The sequence below is a fragment of the Eublepharis macularius genome, chromosome 5 (genome assembly GCF_028583425.1).
Source record: "Eublepharis macularius isolate TG4126 chromosome 5, MPM_Emac_v1.0, whole genome shotgun sequence".
Lineage (NCBI taxonomy): Eukaryota > Metazoa > Chordata > Lepidosauria > Squamata > Eublepharidae > Eublepharis > Eublepharis macularius.
In genome coordinates, this window is record NC_072794.1 from 98,859,416 (window position 1) to 98,876,566 (window position 17,151).

The following is a 17,151-nucleotide window of genomic DNA, read 5'->3' on the forward strand; positions in this document are numbered from 1 at the left end:
GTGGAATGCTAATGGAGGGAGGTGTCAGTGTATCCTGAGGAGGTTCTATTGCATATGGATTGGTGCTTGATATGCTAATCTTCTCTGCAGGGCTATTGTCGGGTATAGAGTATTTTGTTAGCCTGGTGTTTTTCAGGACTGGAAACCATGTTGTATTCATTCTTAAGGTCTCTTCTTTCCTGTTGAAATTGTGCTTATGCTTGTGAATTTCAATGGCTTCCCTGTGCAATCTAACGAAGTAGTTGGAAGTGTTGTCCAGTATTTTAGTGTCCTGGAATAGGTTACTGTGTCCTGTTTGAGTTAGGCTATGTTCAGCCACTGCTGATTTTTCCGGATGGCCAAGTCTGCAGTGTCTTTCATGTTCTTTTATTCTTGTCTGGATGCTACACTGTGTGGTCCCGATGTAAACTTGTCCACAGCTGCAGGGTATGCAGTATACTCCTGCGGAGGTGAGGGGGTCTCTACTGTCTTTTGCTGATCGTAGCATCGGTTGTATTTTTCTGGTGGATCTGAATACTGCTTGAAGGTTGTGCTTTTTCATAAGCTTTCCCATCTGATCAGTGATTCCTTTGATATATGGCAAAAACACTTTTCCTGTGGGAGACTGTTTTTCTTTGGTTGTTTGATTTATCCTTGGTTTAATTGCTCTTCTGATTTCATTTCTGGAGTAGCCATTTGCTTGCAGTGTGTGGTTTAGATGATTAGTTTCCTCGTTAAGAAAGTGCGGTTCACATATCCGTCTTGCACGGTCTACTAATGTTTTTATTATGCCTCTTTTCTGTCGGGGGTGGTGATTGGAGTTTTTGTGTAAGTACCGATCTGTGTGAGTTGGTTTCCTGTAGACCTTGTGACCTAACTGAAAGTTTGCTTTGCGAATGACCAAGGTATCTAGAAATTGAAGTTTCCCCCCGATTTCTTTCTCCATGGTAAATTGTATGTTCAGGTAGATATTGTTGAGGTGGTTTAAAAACTCCTTCAATTCTTCCTCACTGTGGCTCCAAATGATAAAGGTATCATCTCTGAACCAGAACCAGACTGTAGGTTTGTGGGGTGCTGATTCTAGAGCTGTTTTTTCAAAATGTTCCATGTAGAAGTTTACTGGGCTGAGAGGGCTTCCAATGGCCACCCCATCTGTCTGTTCATAGAATTCATTATCCCATTGGAAGTAAGTGGTGGTCAGACAATGGTGGAATAAGGCTGTTACATCCTCTGGAAAAATCTGATTAATAAGTGCGATTGTGTCTTTTACCGGAACCTTAGTAAACAGGAATACAACATCAAAACTGACGAGTATGTCCTGTGGATTGAGTTTCACACACTTTTTCACACTGTGACACTGAGAGATCTCTGTCTTTTGGTGCTACACCTCTGAAGATGCCAGCCACAGCGTCAGAAACTACAACGCCAAGACCACGGCTATACAGCCTGGAAAATCCACAACAACCATCATTCTCCGGCCGTGAAAGCCTTCAACAATACAGGAGCTTCTATTCCCTAAGCTTGCTAACAGTGTATCATGCAAAATGGACAGGGCTAATAGCTAATAAGTTCATACGGCTACATTACAAAATGTAAACCAATAAGGTGATAGATGAAATACCATGCAAATACAGTGAATTATCTGAGCTACAAAAAGAGGTCCCTTGGGACCTCCTTTGGCACATGAACCTTACATTGCCCAAATAATCTTTTAATGCAAATGGATAATCTTGGGTTTCTCCATTTTCCACTCCTTATGGGGCACTGTGGCATTTTTTTTAAACTGATGGAGCTGCAGAAAAACATAGTTGAAAGGCAATAATCAGAGATAAATCCTAATGGATATATGCAGAAATTTGAGCTTCATAGTGAGCACATTGAATCTTTCAGGCTGTAGGCTCTCCTCCATGCAGTTGATCAAGAACCTTTACTATCCTGAAGCAAGATGTTTGGAGGGTCTGTTTTCTGAATTTGAAACTGCCAGTTCTGAAAAAGGGTTTTGGGAGGCGTGAACTTCACTCAAGACAAAATGAAATAGAAGGAGGCATTAAGTATGCTATTCAATTAACTATTTTTAGCTAAGTCCTGCAAGGTTTTATCCTGTACCCTCATGCTTTTTGACACCTACATAAAACTGCTGGGTGAGGTCATTCGGAGATTTGAACTGAGTTGTCACCAATATGCAGATGACACTCGGCTCTATTTTATACTTCCAGCTGATCTCACGGAGGCAGCAGAACTCATGAATCTGTGCCTGGAGACAGTTTTGGAAAGGACATGGGCTAACAAACTGAAGCTTAATCCTGACAACAGAAGTGGTACTGGTGAGCAGAAGATCTGATCCAGAATTTGAGTTGTCAACCGTTCTGGATGGGGTTACACTCCCCTTGAAGGAACAGGTCTGTAGTTTTCAGGTGTTCTTAGACCCAGGCCATTTCCGCACATGTTGAATAATGCACTTTCGCAATCCTTTTGAAGTGGATTTTTTGTTCCACACATGGAAAATCAGTTTCAAATGTTCACTAAAGAGTATTGAAAGTGGATTATCCAATGTGTGTGGAAGCAGCCCCAGTCCTATTGTTGGATAAGCTGTGGTGTGGAGTGCCTTTTACCAGCTTAGGCTAATTAGCCAGCTGTGGCCTTTCTTGAGTAGGAAAGATCTGGCCACTGTGGTACATGCCCTGGTTACATCTAGATTAGATTGCTGCAACACACTCTTTGTGCGGCTGCCCTTTAAAAGTGTTTGGAAAATTCAGTTGGTGCAGAATGCTACAGCCAGGATGTTGATTGGAGTGGGGTACCGGGAACATATCACTCTAGCCTTGGCTCATCTACACTGGCTCCCAGTCTGTTTCTGGGCACAATTTAACGTGGTGGTGCTGACCTTCAAAGTCCTATATGGTTTGGGACCAATATACCTAAAAGGCCACCTATTCCTTTATGAACCTACCTGACCACTGTGGTTGTCTTTGGAGGTTCTGCTTCAGGTGCCCCTGTCATCCAGTGTTAGATGGGTCGCAACCCCAGAGAGGACCTTCTCAATGGAGGCACCATATCTCTGGAACTCTCTCCTCAAGGGGAGTTACCTGTCCCCTTCTGTTACCATCTTCTGCCAGCAGGTGAAGACTTTTTTGTTTCATTTGGTGTTACCTCTGTGATCTCTCCTCTTTTCCCAGTGTTTTTAACCGTTTTATTTTTTGTATTTATTTTAAATTGTTTTAATGACACATTTATGTGTTAGTTTTTAATGGTTTTTAAGATATTTTAATTTGTATATTTTAAATGTATTAGTCCCCTTGGTGACTGTGTGAGCATACAAAGGCAGGGTAAAAATAAATAATAATTAATAGATTACAAGGTGGTTCACAGGCCACATGGAACATACAAGGCACATCGTCAGTCTAATTAGTATATATGCAGAAAATGCAACAGTATAGCTTTAACTGTAGTTTTGCTATGCCTGGAACGAGAAATTGGATATCAAGCATGCATTAAAAAATACAGCTTGGAAGGAGAAAGCTAAAATAATCAGTAGTCAAATGTGTGTGTGTGTAGGGGGTATTTTACTTCAGGCATCCAGCATATTAGTGACTTAGGAGATCTATCATCTAACTTTATTGGGAACCTACTGGATTTGTGGGAATGTTTCATGTGGAAGTGAGGGAGACTAATTAATTTCAGCCACTGTGGCCAAAGTTGCAAAACATCGCTGGCTTGCTATTTCTGATGAGCCACTGAATCAGGGTATTGTAAGGACTGTGGTTCGAAAGCTGCATTGGGTGCCTGACAGTTGCGCCCCCCCCACCTCAATGTCTCTTGCAGGCAGCCTCAGGCTGTCTGTCTCTTTGTTAGCAGTGTGACAGCAATGTGACACTGTGAAAATAATTACTAACAAATCATGGTGGTGACTACAAACAGCTCGCCATCTTCAGAGACATGTCAGGGAGCATTAGAGTACGACCACAAGAGATGCATGGAGGCTGAGGTTCTCACTTTGTTTTGGGATACTCACAGAGCTCACCACCTCAGCACCATGATACAGCCAGTATGGAAAAGTGGGATGGTTGAATAAGTTTGATATCTAGTTAAGAGGCATACAGGGAATGTCACATGCCAATGGATGACAATTTAGTCTTTAAACATATAGAAGTATGGTGGCTCATTTACAGACATGCCCGGAGAATGTCAGTTTCTCCCCTAATGCTTCTTTTGTGATAGGAAACCTTAAAAGTAAGTTTGTGCTAAGAGATTTGCAAAAGAGCAGTGGAACCAAAATGGATGCCTGTTTATTTTTACATCCCAGCTACTTACCTTTCCTTTGTTGTCTTTCTCATCTCAAAATTTTGATGGTAAGTTCTTGAGGCAAAGTACCATGCTCATTGATGGTGTCATAAAAACAATAATAATTACTGAAAGATGTTATGGTCTTAAGAAGCAAAGAGAAGCTGAAGAAATGAGGTCTATGTAGCATGGGAAAAGCTTGAGAGGTAGGGATGGCCATGAAAACAGTAGCCCATTGTTTGAAAAGAGTTCCATAAAGAATGGGAATGGTCTCTAAAGCCATTAAGGAAAAGTATGGAAACTTCAATAGCAGAACACATTTCCCATCTAGGAGAACAGCTAGTTAATGAAACATGTTACTCTAGCAACTTTAAGATAAAACTATCTCAAGTGATGTGAAGGAAGCAGATGCTAGTGTTTGGTACTGAAAACAACAAACCCATAACTCTGGATGGCAAGGGGAAAACTGTGGAAGGTTTTCGTCTATTGCTGTCTGAGTAGCCATCTTACCTGCTGCTGAGAAAGATACTGGAGAATATAGCCACTCATGATATTTGATGTTCCACGGTGATTGAATGCAATCACAGCCAAATGGCAGTTGGTTCCCTATCTTGCACTATCTAAATTCTGCTGTATGTTCTGCATTTCAATGGAAAGTTCTGGGCTGATAATGGAATTAATACAGAATTGTTTCACAGGGGAAATGATGGGTGCCTGGGAATTTTTCTTACATTGCTGTAGCAGGCAGTACTTTTCTTTGTCTTGCCTTCATTTAGACAAGATATGGCTCTGGCTTGTGTAAACAGTGTTGCTAGCATGTTGAGCTATATGCAAGATGTGGGAGTAGGAGAAAGGGTCGAGAGGGAGAAAGCATTCAAGGTAGCTTAAAACATCTCCCCTCCTGCCAAACTCATGCAATATTTATGGAGGTGATAGGAGTCAGATGCACTGACCTCTGAGGTCGTGCTGTTAAACAGCTCCCATTCTAATTGCTGCACTTGTCCTTTGGCTGTGGAGGATTCTCACTGGCAGAGAACATGCTAATGGCAACAGTTCTGGGAGGGGTGTTCTTTTCTTTCCCCACAACAAGAGCAGAACTTGTCTTTAGTTGTATGGATTCAGATGATGAAGGTGTCTGGTAAGATTCCGTCTTCCTAGGGAGATCTAAGCAAGTATGTTCTGCTGAGAACATGAGAGAGGACACAAAAGGGTGTTTCACTGGTATCCATGCAGCTTTCTTGCTTGGCCCTTTCTACTTTGCTGTGATAGAAGGGCGTGGTATTAACATCCAATTTCCACTTGATTTTCTCTTTTTTCCTATTCCCATTTTGAAAATCAAGTTTTGTATATAAGAAGTACTGGTGTTGGCTGAGAGATTTTGTTCCCCAGCATTCTTTGTTAGTTGTAAAGAGATTATGCCAGTGGTTCTGAGGTGGAACTGGGAGACCTGTAGTCTTCTGGGTTTAATTAGTTCTGTAGAGCTACATTGGAAATGGATGCTGTATATGTTCATGGCAGATTATATCAGTGGAGAGAACTATATCTGCTCCTTGATGGCACCACAAGCGCTGAATATGGTTTTGAGTACAGGGCTCAGCAGCCTGGGACCTCAGCTTTCATTGAGAGATCAACCACTGAATATTCTGTTCCTCACAGCTGCAAAAATTGTCTCATGTTTGAAGCCAGAGATAAGGCTTAACAGGATTTCCAGAGTAGCTAGGCAGCCGTCCCTACATTACTCTCGTCCACTCTCTATGACTTGCTGAAGCAGGATAAATTATTCAAAAATTTAAAAATTATTTATTCACTTGCAGTATATTCTTGCTCTGGAAATGCCCTAGCTATTAATTATATTGTATTCACTTGCAGTATGTAATCTGCCTTGGAGCTCAGTGAGAAAGGAGGGTTTTAAATCAACAACAACAACAACAATAATGCAGAAATCAGTTTTTTCAGATGTGAAATTTTCTTTATTTTTGGGTTATTATTGTAAAGCATGAAATATACACAGACATCTTTAATGTTCTCCTATAGTAAAGGGAAAAATGAAGAAACACAGATGGGATGGTCCCATATCAATTTTCTGATACTTTATTTCCTTTAAAACTAAAGTTAAAGGTATTATGGTTCTCATGCTTGCAAAGGAAAACTTGAAAATTGACCAGCTTGGTGATGAGTGAGTAAGACATGTCCTTCATACACTTTTCATATTTCCCTGTCCCTTAATATGCCTACCTTTTACACTTCTCCTAAATTGTCCTGTTGTACAAAAAAACAGACATCCAGAATTATTACCAGGAGCTGTGGCTGTACAGGTGTGTTTCAGAGGTGTTTGTGACACATTAAACTCTGGGCTATATTTATTTATTTATTTCAAATTTCTATTTCGCCCTCCCCATGAGTGATGAGTTGATGGAGGGAGAAATGAGATTTTGGTTAGAGCATGGTCAGTATATTTTTGAACAAGGAGTTCAGACTAGATGCTCTTCAGCCTCTTCCAACTGTAGGTCTGCAATTTAATTCATGTGGAATGAAAGTTTACTGCGTCCACTTAAAATGTCCTACCCAGATGGAAAAAGTAATTCTGTTAAAAGAGAGCCTGGACATTTGAGCAGAGGCTTGATCTCTAGTAGTTTGGCAGTACTTCTGATTTCTGTTCTGTGCGAGGTAGTAGTGGGGAGAAGATAAATTCTAATCCCTGTAGAACAAATCTCAGTGTCAGGGCTTGCCACCGCTGCCACTGGGCGTGGCACTGGGCGGTCTGCTCCTGACGTCATAGGGGGGCCAGGGATTCTGCAGGACCCTGCTCTGTGGAAGGAGGGGCGGTATACCTCACCCAGACTCCCTCTCAGTCCACTCGCTGGCCTGCTCAACCTGGCCTGCTTACCCTCTGCGTCCTCTTTCACCTCCTCCTCCCAGAGCTCTCCTCCAAACCTCCACGCTTGCATCGCACCGCTCTTGCTCCACATCATCACTCCCTACTCACACCCACCACCACAGGGCTCTTCCCAGCCAGCTTTTATAGGGCTTCCTTCTACTGTCCCACCCCTCTTCCAGCCTGGTCTTGGGCTGCACCAAGCAGTTGCAGCTGGGGTAGCTGATCTGGCCCCACTGACCAGCACCAGCTGTGCCTTGTTCCCTGGCTGCCCAGCCTCCCTGCCTTGGCTGATTGCTGCAGGCCTGTCCAGCTGCAGTCCCCTGGCTAGCAGCCCGGCCTGCTTGGCTGAGCTGATGGCTGAAGGTGGGTCCAGCTGCGGCTCCTTGGCTGGTTGCCCAGGGCTTCCTGCAGAGTGCCTCCAATAGCCCCACCTGGAGTGGCTTGGCTTTTGGCAACTCCTGGGCCAGGCTACTATTTTCTAGCTGGGGCGTGGCTTTGGGTTGTTGGGGCTGCTGCTGCTTCTCCTCCTCAGGTAAGGTTTTTGGGTGGGTGACTGCTGGGCCCCCAATCCCTCTGCCCTTGCCCCCTTCTGCCTTGCTTAGTCCCCTTTCCTTCCCCAGGGGAGTGGGACTCGCTGGCCTCCTTCTGTCTCCCCCGCCTCCTGAGGCCCTGGGCCTTTGCCCCTTGCCCCTGGCACAGGCAGGTTCTGGCTCCATTTGCCCATGGGAGGGGTTGACCTGCTGTCCCCCGGCTGCCCCCTCTGCTTGCCAGTCAGACCGGTTGACCTACTGTCTGCTGGCTGACCAGTTGACCTGCTGGCTGCTGGCTGCCCCCTCTGTTTGCCCGACGGCCCGGCTGACCTGCTATTCCCTCTTGTCAAGTCTGGGGGCTGGGGCTCAGACCCCGGACACTCAGCACCTGCTATCATTGAACTCAAGTTTGTTTTTTATATCTGTCTAATGCAGGTCTTTTAAAACAAGAACACTAGGAAGTTTACAAAATAGATACAAAATACAGCCCATAAAATATCCTCAAGTCAAGCAAATATCAGAAAACGTTCTGCAAGTACAAATTTCAAAGCAACTCTCTAAACTATCAACCCATATCAAAAGCTAATCGTAGTAGGTATCTTTTTTAATCCAATGCATACTGCATCTTTTCTGTGTTGTGTTCCTGGATAGTGGATTGAATTTGAACTTTGAACCCCCTTACTGCATCATGAATGTCCCTGAATTTTGGCTAGTGTCTGTTCCAGCCTTGTAAGATTTTCCCTTTCTTAGTATATTGTGTCTGTCTTGTTACTAATGGAATATGGATGCATTGCTCATTAATATCTAGGGGTGAGAGGGTGACATTTGTAAGGAAAACTTTCAATGATCTTCATGTTGTGCACTGGGGCTGCTGCCGTTAATGGCTTTGTGGTGTCCAGCTCTGAATTTGTTATTTGGTTGTAGCCTCAGGAAGGTGGGGAGCAGTGAGGGAAAGAGTTGGCTCACAACCTCCTTTACTATGAGGGTGGGGAGGGGGGAATATATCTGCACCCTGCCATCCCCTTCAGTCATAGCAGCTACAGAGCAATGGGATAATATGGATTGGAATAGCGTATGTTAAGCAGGATAGCCATGAGCTGGAGAATGTTGTATAATTGGGGCACTTCACTGCTTGGGTGTCTCATATGGAGATGGAGACAAGTTATATTTGGTACCATAATTAGAAATAGAAGGTGCACTTAAAAATGTCTCTGTTTATTTATTTAAAGATTTATATTCTTCCTTTCTATCAGTAAACAAACTCAGTAATGATAGGGAAGAATTTGGAAGGACAGAATATAATGGAGATTTTGAAAACTGGAAATGGGAACTCTTGAACACATGGTTGAAGATGCGAGAGGGGTATAAAAATAAGCCCAGTTAGATCAGATAGGATCGTCTTCTCTTCCATACTAGTGGTCATCATCTTTGGCATTTGTAATACAGGAAGATATGAACCTGAGTTTGTATGTTCCAGGACAAGTGCAACAGCCCTTGTCTTACTGGGAATCATTACTAGTTAAGCAGCGAGTTCTCAGGATCTCCCCTCCTCTCCATCTCATTCACACAGATGACTCTTCGAGTAGAATTTAGACAGCAATTAGGCCTGCCATAGGGGTATAGGAGCAAAATGACATCAGTTCCTTATGGAGTTAGGTGGTCCAGCAGAGCTCCTTAATCTGTTCAATGGATTCAGAAGAATGCAAAGCCAGCTCATTTCTGTACAACTGTTCAATCTTGCACTAAATTTGCAAAGCAGCATAGAATATTTTGTACAATGTCAGTGGGAATGCATAATCTAGAGTGATATTGACCTGGCCTTAGTACATTACAGCATTTTGGTTGTATCCGACTAGAAACTTGCTTTAAAAGCAACCAAAATCAGATTATTAAATTCTCATTTTGACACATGCCATTTTGGCGCATGCTTCTCCTCCTCTGCAGTAGATTCATGCTTTATTTTCACACTTCTGTTTATCAGTTGACCATTGTATTTTAATCATACCAAAGTATGCCCTTTTTACAGACAATTTTCCACTGTCCAAGATGCATTGTCAAGAGCCATGCTTTCAATTTCTTGAAATCCTCATGTTTAGGTATAACTGCAGTGCCTGTTGTTTTCTTTGCCTTTCTCCATCTGAAACATACTTCATTTCTGGAACAATGTAGTGTGTCTTGCACCTTGAGGTGATGAGCTATTCTTGAATCAAGGGATAGCAGTGGATTCTGAATAAAACATACCTTTCACATGGTTTATGCTTTCTAAGCTTTCCAGAGACATCAGCTCTCTGATAGACTTGAAGGCATGAGAGTTTTGTTGCCTTTCATTTATGGTATAGAGGAATGTTGTGATGGGCATAAGGTTTTTTCTGGGGTGTAGGACTTTGGTAGTGTTTTTCTACTTCCTCATCTTCTTGCAGTCTCCTCCTTCCCCTAGTTTTTATAGGATATGATAATTTTCCTCATGGGGTGCTATTATTTATTGGAAGAGGGTGTAGTCTTGTTCAAAACAGATGTTTTGGGACTAGGCAGGGACAGCTAATACTGCTGCTCCTTTCCCTCCGCTGCATATATGGAAAGGTCTTTACTGAAGCAAAATGTTTTTTATGTATTTTCAGAACACAAATGACAGCATATGTGGTTCTATTAATGTCTCTGGGGTCTATAAATACCAATGTTTAATGCCCCTTATCTTTTCTGAAAGAGGACTTAAAAAATGAGCTCAGTTTCAATGAATCCAGTGTGTAGGAAATGCCCTGTTTTCTTGGGCTTCTGACATTCTGAACCCAGAAGCAGATGGACATTAACCATCTCTGATTAGTTGGGGACTCGCACATTAATTTTTTATACACTAGGACCACCTGAGTGACTGAATTCAATTACAGGCTTTCTCTTCTTTTCATTGCCCCCTCACTCCCCATGTTATTAATGTGGCTTTTCCATGGCAGAAACCAAGGCACCTGTTGAAATGTGAAATCCTCATTTCTTAGTGTGACCCTCTAGATAATTAGGGTTAAACTGATATGCTATCACACCAGTGACACATTTTATCTGCTTCTGTTTGTACAAGAGGACACAATGGTGGAGGAAGGACCAATTTGTGCCCTCCTTCTCTTGCTAACCAGACTGAGATAAAAGGTGTCACTAGGACGATAATGTCCTTGCCGTGTGTTCCTTTATTGTTGTTCGATTTACTATTTTTAAAAAATCCTGTTCTTTCTTATTTCCAATACCCTTGCCCATATTTTAGCTCCATGCCATTGCATAATGATGCCCTGCTAAATGTGTGTGTGATAACTGCAATTTTGGCTGACAGCCCTCCTTGATAACCAGATTCCTGCCCATCCATCACTAGCTGCCTCTTCTCAACTTAGGGAAAGTGATAACCAACATATGGCTGTTTATCACTACCCGGCCGGGCTCTTCTTCCCCAATTAATTAGAAGAAAGAAGAGTAGGCTTGAAAGAAGGAAAGTCATGTGACCTTGCCTCTCATTTGCATCTCTCTCCTTTTTCCAGCCTTTCAGAGCAGTAAGGCTACTGTTAGGACTGTGTCATTTCTACAAACCTTTTGTTGGAGCCCTGACAAATTTGAATGGTGTAAAATCAAGTTTACGTATAAACAAGCAATGACAAGGACTTCATATATACCTGTTTTTGGTCATACAACAAAACATTCTGATGTGAATTGGTAAATGAGCTTTGAGTACGATCAGGCCAGCTTTTTTGTTCAATCTCAGCCATTTCTCCTCCTTATTACAGCCTCTCTTATACATGACTTTTGTACATGCAGCTCCCATGACCCCAAACACAGCATTTTTGGTGGTTATTCACCTCATTTTTGCCAGTGGAAAAACTAGTTGGATCCAAATCTTTGTACTTCCACTGAGAAATGCTATGATAAAACAATTGCTAAAAATCCTTCCATAATAAAATTTTTAGGCATCATGGCAAACCCTGTTCTAGTGCATGATGTTATCCGCCCTGAGCCCGCTCATGGGGAGGGCAGAATACAAATAATAAACAAATAAACAAATAAACAAATAAACAAATAAACAAATAAACAAATAAACAAATAAACAAATAAATGAGAACAGCCCTGCTGGATTAGACCAGTAGTCCATAAAGTCCATCATCTTGTTTCACACAGCAGCCAATCAGTTGCCCTGGAGGGCCAAAAAGCTGAGCATAGAGGCCAAGCCTTCTCATGTAGCCTCCTAACACTGAGCTTCAGAGGTTTACTGCAGAGGTATATGCGATTCCTGAATAAATATAAGTTTATTTGGGAATGGCAATACCGGTATGTCCAAGAATCCCTGATTTATTCAGGATTCCTGAATATACCCAAAAGACTGATAAGGTAAGACAGGACTGAGATGGATTAATTACATAATATGGCGGTCCCTTTATTGCTTGGGCTAGCCACAGGGAGCATATTATGATCAGTACTGTTGTTGCCACTGTCTTTCCAGATCCAGTTTGGCTGTTGATGCTTTCCTTTAAAGCCTTTCATACTTGAAGGACTCTCTCTCCTGATATGAGCCTGTGCAACTGCTGTTGGTTATTCTGTTCCCTGTGTAGGCTCATTCTGCTGCCACCCAATCATGGGCTTTTTTGGGTGGCTGTTCCAACCCTGTGAATTAATGCAGTTGAATTAATGCAGATCTCATATTTGTTACACTTTAATAAGGGCTGCAGATCAGAACACTCAAAGAAAGTCTTTTGGGTCATGTGATTGCATTACAGTTAGTCAGAACATTGGGGGGGGGTCAGAGGTTTTAAAATGAGTACCATTTAATTGTTAAATCTGCTGGCTGTTTTTTTTATTTTGATTTTTTTTTAAGTGAATTTATTTTGTTACCTGTCTTGGGTCCCATTTGTTTGAGAGAAAGGTGGGCTAATAAGATTTTAAATAAATGAAATAAAAATAATTTTAGAAGGCAGTTGATTAGTAAAGTTCATGAGCCTTTGCATAGTTTCTATCTGAAGGGGTGGCTGCGGTAGTAAGAGGAAAGGTTCTTGCTTCCGTGTTATCCTTGCTTGACAGACCCTTGAATCCTGACAAAACTTTGTACAAGTGCTTTGTATCAAAACTGTTATAATAATAATCAGGCTTAGCATGCATGCACATACCCCTGGGAAAATTTGTTTTTTAGGTTTGCCCAGGTGTGGCTAAGATTCTTGTTTCCACATTGGTCTTGTTGTAACTGGGTGGGAAATAATCACTGGAGAAGGGTGCTCAGTCCATCATGTCTGGATAGTTGTGCAAATGCAGGGTGGTGCAAAGGGGGGGGCTTTTCTAATGTTATTTTTTCAATGTAACTTTATCTTCTAATGGAAAAATGAGGATCTTAGCAGGGGAACTACCCTTGCTTATTGCTTTCTAACCTCCCCCACCTCTATCAGCGCTATAGCATTCTGCCTAGGATGTTAAGAAAACCCAAACGTCGGTGTCTGTTTACTTGTGGAGCAAAGTATATGGAAACACAAATTGCAGCAGGAGAATATCTATTTTCTCTGTTACTAGCCAGGACTTTGATTTCTGAAAACATAGCTTGCTCTTGTGAGTGGAACACTAGTGACACCAGGTAACCAATACTGTGTCTGTCTGCACTGGCCAATCCCCTTTCTTTTTTATACAAGCTCATCTTAAAGGTCACAGTTTACAACCTTAGTGCTGGCTACAAAGTGCATGCTTAATTTGCATATCCAGTTGCTTGAATTGCAACTAGATATAATTACCATGTGTAAATGGATCTGTTAATCACTTATTTAATTAATATTTGGTTTTCCTATGTTCTTCTAATACATTCCCATTTTAGTGTTCAGAGTAACTCTAAAAACTTTTAGAAAAGCATTAATAAGCAACACAACCTGTTACCTACCCCATAGCAATTACATTGATTGGAGACAGATTAATTTACGTTCCAGAATAAGGGCTAAAGTTTGCATCCCCACTCCCATCTCATCCCTGAGCTCAATAGTAGAAAGCATAGGCTTGGGGGATTTACTGCTTTTCTACTAACTGGAAAACTCTAGTTCCTACAGTTGAGTGAAGACTACACTTTAGACTAATCTGAGCTTGTATTGCTTACTCTATTTTGCTTATGTATTGATGATTCCCATGCTTTTACTGATTGCTTTTTATCATTGTAACGAAATGAGAAAGTTCCACAACTTTCTCCTAAGTGTGTCTGTGACTATTTAGCAATTGCAGCTTACCTGTCCATTTTATACCTAGTCTTGGCAATCTCATAGTGTGTGGTGATCTTGTGCACTTTACAGTTTTTTGAGTTTCCATGCCCACACTGGTACAGATTTTTTAGATTTTGATAGAACTTTTAAAAGAGGCTTCTCTTTGTTCGCCATACACTGTTCTGTATGTTGTACAGCAAAGAGTAGTTTTGGGCATTGATTGTCCGCCGGTGATCTTCTAATGAAACACTACATGCTGTTTTCATCTTCTGATTGTTGTGTCAGATTCCAGTGGTCCATGCAGTCCAATATGCCACATAAATAACTGCACAATTAGTTTGCAGGGACCATATCACTCCATATTACCTCCCATATGAAACTTTCCAATCATTACAGTCATCTGTGGGGTGTCCCTATCATCTGAAGCTAGGTGTGTGGCAACTTGAGAAAGGGCCTTCTCAGTCATGGCACCAGAACTGTGGAATTGCCTCCACAAGCAGATTTGTTTACCCCTTTTTGTTGTTTCATTTGGCATTCCCTGACTGATCACCCTTCCTGTTTATTTTTTAAATGGTTGTTTTTATTATGTGTTGTTTTTAAAGATGGTTTTTAATGCCTTTAGTTGATTTGATTGGGTTGTTGGTTAAACTGGAGTTCTGTTCATTTGTTTGCTTCTTTTGCAATAAGTATATTTCCTTGGTTTCCTTTTTGATTTTTCTTCTCTTTCCATGGCCTTCCCTCAATCTCTGCCCATTCTCCTCCATATCCTCTACTGCTGTCATCATATCCTGGTCATTTTTGCTTTCCTTCCCACGCCTCTCTCAGCCCCCCACCCACTCTGCTTTCTCTCTCTCTCTAATATGAGAATCTCTAAATATGGTTCATGGTAGAAAATTTAAAATACAGTACTGAGTGGCATCTTTGGAAACAGTCAAAATGTCCCTGAGTTCAGGGATTAAGCATCAAACTGAGAGACTCTAACTTTTTCAGCTGATTGTTGTATAGTTGCATTGGGACTGGGAGTGACAGGCTGGGCATGCAATCAGCCCTGGGCTAATCAAGAGGTCCTCTGCCTCAGCTCTTTCCCTGGCTCTAATACGTCGCTCACGAGAACTCTTCGTATTTTGCTTAAAGTTTATTTTTTTAAAAAAAGGAAATGGAGAAATAAGATGATACTCAATTGCAACATGTGATGAAGGTGACCAGTTCTCAGTCATGATGATTTCAAGTGGTTGTTTTAGGTAGATACAGTTTGAAATAAGTTAAATACAAAAATGTTATTTTATATTGAATTATGTTCTTATACCACAAGTTTCAAGGGACCTAACACCTGAATTTCACTTAAAATCAGCCTCAGTTGGGAAAAAAGTATTAAATCTCAAATTTGGAAATTCAGATTATGTTTGTATCTTTGTGCAGTGAAAAGGTTTAGATTTATTTATTTATTTTATTTATATCCTGCCTTTCTCTCTAGTGGGGACCCAAAGTGGCTTATGTTTTTTAAAAAAAAGAAATGGAGAAATAATATGACTCTGAATTGCAACATGTAATTATGATGAAGGTGACCTGGTCTCCAGTTTATCCTCACAAGAACCCTGTGAGGTAGATTAGCCTGAAAGTGAGTGACTGGCCCAAAGTCACCCAGCAAGGTCCCTAGCAGAGTAGGCATTTGAATGTGGTTTTTAAGGTCCTAGTCTGACACTCCAACCCTTTTACCATACTGACTCTCAGACCTATCTATTGACAAGAAAAATTGGAAGACCTCCTTTATTTCTGGAGTAATAAAATACGTTGAATCAGGGGGATATGAATGTATGACTATCATGTCTGTACCTCACTCCATGCATCACATTTTAAAGAAACTCCAACAGTACTTGTTGGAGAGTGTGTCATGTATTTTGCAAATTATTTTATATGTGGTAGACTCATCCTACAGTAATGATGCTTTTTGCCATTCTTATTTACTGAGAACAGCAGAGAAGTTGGACATTTGGTAATCCCAACCCTACGATTACACTCTTAAATGAATAGACTCTAGAATTTATCAACTCATCGCATACAGAACTTATTGTCCATCAGTAGCTAGGAGAAGTATTGCTACCCAATGGAAGAGTCACGGATACATTGATAAGAAAGCCTGGTTCAATTATATCCTGAAAACTTTAGCCATGGAAAAGCTAAACAGACTGAGAGAGTTTTGCTGCTACTTGGCTTCCATATTCATTCTTTATTAAGCAAAATTCTAATAGTTATAGAATCTCAAATCAATACAAGGTTTTGTTGTGTTGAGAAAGATTGTTAGAACTAATGGTGTTATAAATATAAACCAAACCAAATATAAACCAAATATATATGGTTTGTGCTTTGGTTATACTGTTTATTGGAGGACTTTGTTGTCTAATTTTATTATTGTAGTTGCTTTTTTATTACTTTGTATATTTTGTCATCTGTCTTGAGTCTCAGTGAGAAAGGCAGGCTATAAATGATGATGATGATGAGAAAAAATTTAACATTGTACCCTATATTACATTCCCAGAAAGCACTTGAACAAGAAGGCTACTTGCCTCTGAATAGTGATGCTCCCCTAAATTGTAATATTTAATAGAAACACCCCCCCGTCCCTGGCCAAGCGCCTCTTAACAAGCCTATTAAACAAACCTCCCTTTGGGAATGTCTGGCTTCCTGGACATATAATAGGGATTGGTTGAGTTTTAGTGTTTGAGTGGCCTTTGTCCAGTTCAGGGGATGCTTTTGAAAAGCAGGCTATATGATCTGATTCTCTCCTTTTTCTAAGAGCCAGCAGTGTTTAACAAAGACGATTTTGTGTTGTTAGGCTTCTAATCGAATCTAACCTGCTCTTTCTTCTCTCTTACAGGTTACCTGGACAATGCCAGTATTTAGGGCTTCCAGTTGCTGATTACTTCAAACAGTGGATTAATCTCAAAAAGGTACTTTGATTGCAAATACCCCCCACCCCCACCACAAGTTGCCTCTTATTCCCCCTCCTTCTCCCATTCTCTCTTCCTATCCACCTTCAAGGAGGTGTTTAATAAGCACTGCTGTTTTGCATTGAAATGAGGAGTTATTTTCTCAGAGGCTGGGTGAAGCGAAGTCCCTATTGTATCTCCCCTAATAGAGTCTTACTGTACTTGATGGAATATGGTCTGCATCTGAGGAGAATCCCATTGTGGCCAACCTAACGCAGCACCTCTATGCATAATAACTCAGCATCTCTCTAGCAAAGGCTGGGTCAGCTGGAACATTTCCAGCTCATCTCCACCCCCCACCC

At 41.3% G+C, this 17,151-nt stretch overlaps 1 protein-coding gene across 1 annotated transcript in view; it reads left to right on the forward strand.

Annotated features, from left to right (window-relative positions):
• ERI3 (ERI1 exoribonuclease family member 3) overlaps positions 1-17,151 on the forward strand; it is a 330,943-nt gene that overhangs the window by 98,903 nt on the left and 214,889 nt on the right. The window contains exon 6 of the mRNA XM_054981809.1: positions 16,738-16,810. Coding sequence (XP_054837784.1) covers positions 16,738-16,810 — 73 coding nt within the window. The remainder of the gene's footprint in view (positions 1-16,737; positions 16,811-17,151) is intronic.